The sequence below is a fragment of the Myotis lucifugus genome, unplaced genomic scaffold (genome assembly GCF_000147115.1).
Source record: "Myotis lucifugus unplaced genomic scaffold, Myoluc2.0 scaffold_113, whole genome shotgun sequence".
Lineage (NCBI taxonomy): Eukaryota > Metazoa > Chordata > Mammalia > Chiroptera > Vespertilionidae > Myotis > Myotis lucifugus.
Window position 1 is genome coordinate 2,777,964 of NW_005871161.1, and position 2,593 is coordinate 2,780,556.

General features: G+C 47.0%; 1 protein-coding gene across 1 annotated transcript in view; it reads right to left on the reverse strand.

The window, feature by feature from the left end:
* Positions 1-920: 920 nt before the first annotated feature.
* Positions 921-2,593, reverse strand: part of MYC (MYC proto-oncogene, bHLH transcription factor) — a 5,685-nt gene continuing 4,012 nt past the window's right edge. The window contains exon 3 of the mRNA XM_014459668.2: positions 921-2,054. Within this exon, the coding sequence (XP_014315154.1) occupies positions 1,423-2,054 (632 nt within the window). The 3' untranslated portion in view covers positions 921-1,422. The remainder of the gene's footprint in view (positions 2,055-2,593) is intronic.

Sequence of the window (2,593 nt, forward strand, 5' to 3'; positions counted from 1 at the left end):
ATGGGTTAATCAAAGTTAATAGGGTTTCTTCCTGATCTTCCTCCCAACCCCCAGTCCTTACCTCACCCCTTGTATACTTACTGTTATCTTTCATCTCTCTAGCACCCCTTGGCCCCTAACCGGATCACTGGCTCACCAGCTTACTGCCCTTTCATTCTTTCAAGTATCAACTCTGGCCCTTATCACCCATCTCAGGAAGCATCTCATAACCCTGGTAAGTTAAAGACCTTAAGGCAGCGGTTCTCAACCTGTGGGTCACGACCCCTGTGGGGGTTGAACGACCCTTTCACAGGGGTCACCTAAGACCATCGTGTTTTATATGTGTCATATATGTGTTTTATAATTACACTAGAGGCCTGTTGCATGAAAAGAAAAGATTCGTGCAATAGGCCTTCCCTCCCCCTGGCTGCCGGCACCGGTTTTCCTCCGGCACCCGGGACCCAGGCCTTCGCTCTGGCCGGAGCTGCCTTCAAGCCTTCCCTGCTCTGGCTGGAGCCGCCTTCAGTCTTCTCCGAACGCGCCTACGTATGCAAATTAACCGCCATCTTTGTTGGCAGTTAATTTGCCTATCTCGCTGATTAGCCAATGGGAGGCGTAGCGAAGGTATGGTCAACTACCATGTTTGTCTATTATTAGATAGCATATTGTTTTTGTGATTAATCACTATGCTTTAATTACGTTCAATTTGTAACAATGAAATTGGGGGTCACCACAACATGAGGAACTGTATTAAAGGGTCGCGCATTAGGAAGGTTGAAAACCACTGCTTTAAGACCCCAGACCCATTTAACAAAGCCCTTGTCCTTTCCTGAATAATGTCTTTTCCCATCTTTGTAAGCTCTCTCCCTTAAGGGCCAAACCCTGTTCAGTGGTCATTGATGAACAAGAGAAGGAAGAAAACAAGAAACAAAACACTCACAAACTTTAAGATCTGGCTCAATTATATTTGCCAGGCGTTTTATTTTTTCTAAAAACAATAAAAAAAAATCAACTTTAAAAAGAAACATGTATTTAAATAAAAAAAATTATGGATTATAATACATTCAGATTTTGTATAATTGCTATAAAGTTCTTATTAAAGCTATTTACACGGCAAAATTGGGTAAACCCAATTGAGATTAAAAAAAAAATTCTTTTAAATACAAATTTGTTAAAGGAGGGGGGGGGAGGGGGAGGATGGCAAGCATAAAAAATGTTATTTTATGCCCAAAGTTCATTTGAGGCAGTTTACATGATGGCTGAATCTGTCAGTCTGAAGACCCGGCCACGGTTGTGCGGTTTGCACTTGACCATGCAGTTGCAACAAGTTCGTGTCTAATGAACTCTTCGGCGATGCCAGGAGGAACCTTCTCCCGTACTTTCCCTCCGTCACAGCGGGGAAGCCGCGAGGGATTCCAGTTCCTCCCGCCCCTAGGTCAAGTTTTATGCACAAGAGTTCCGTAGCTGTTCGAGTTTGTGTTTCAACTGTTCCCGTCGTTTCCGCAAGCAGTCCTTTTCCGAAAGGAGCTTGTGCTCCTCCCCTTGGATGGCCAGGATGTAGGCGGTGGCCTTTTTAAGGATAACGACCTTGGGGGCCTTTTCGTTGTTTTCCAACTCGGGGATCTGGTCGCGCAGGGCAAAGAAGCTGCGTTTCAGCTCATTCCTCCGCTGGCGCTCCAGGACGTTGTGTGTCCGCCTCTTGTCGTTCTCCTCCGTGTCCGAGGACCTGGGGCTGGCACATTTGCGGTTGTTGCTGATCTGTTTCAGGACGCGGCCACTGTCCAACTTAGCCCGCTTGGCGGGGGGATAGTCCTTCCTGGTGACGGGGGGCGCCGCGTAATTGTGCTGATGGGTGGACACGTGGCATCTCTTAAGGACCAGCGGGCTGTGAGGCGGTTTGCTGTGACCTCCCGAAGAGGGTGACCCTGATTCTGACCTTCTGGCGGAGGGCTGCCTCTTTTCCACAGAAACAACATCAATTTCTTCCTCATCCTCTTGTTCTTCCTCTGTCAGAAAGGAAAGAGAAATCACCTGGTTAGCGACAACACTGCCTTCCTTAACCAATGGCTTCGTTCAATGAACGCTATGGAAATATAAGGCATTATTATATGAGGAAGGACCAAAGTTATCCCCAGAGAGCAAACTAGCCAATCATCCCTGCTCTTCCTCCCACGAAGGCAGAATGACAGCTGGGTTTATGGCACAGGTAAGAAAATTACCATTTACCAGGATCCCACATGGGTGCCAATTCTTACCTAAGACTTAATGAGGCTTTGGACACACCCAGAGCAAAGCACATTCCCAAGCACCTCCTATTTTTAAGGGACTTTACCAAGAACCCATGCTGCAAAGGAGAGCTGCAAATCTCTTGCTATGAATTTAGCAACTCCCTATTTTACTGGAAGTGCGAAAAGAAAAAAAAAAATCTTGCAGCTTTGCCAAAAGCCCTAGGGGATGGGGGAAGGAAGAAAGTTCAATTTGGGGAAAGGAGCTGCTTTTAAACGTTCAAAAAAGAGGCTGAAAAGATCCTAAGTTCTCAGCTCATTCGCCCTGAGGCACTTTCACTCCTTCGCAGCCCAGGTGGGAGGGAGACTGCCCCCCTGCCCACAGCCCC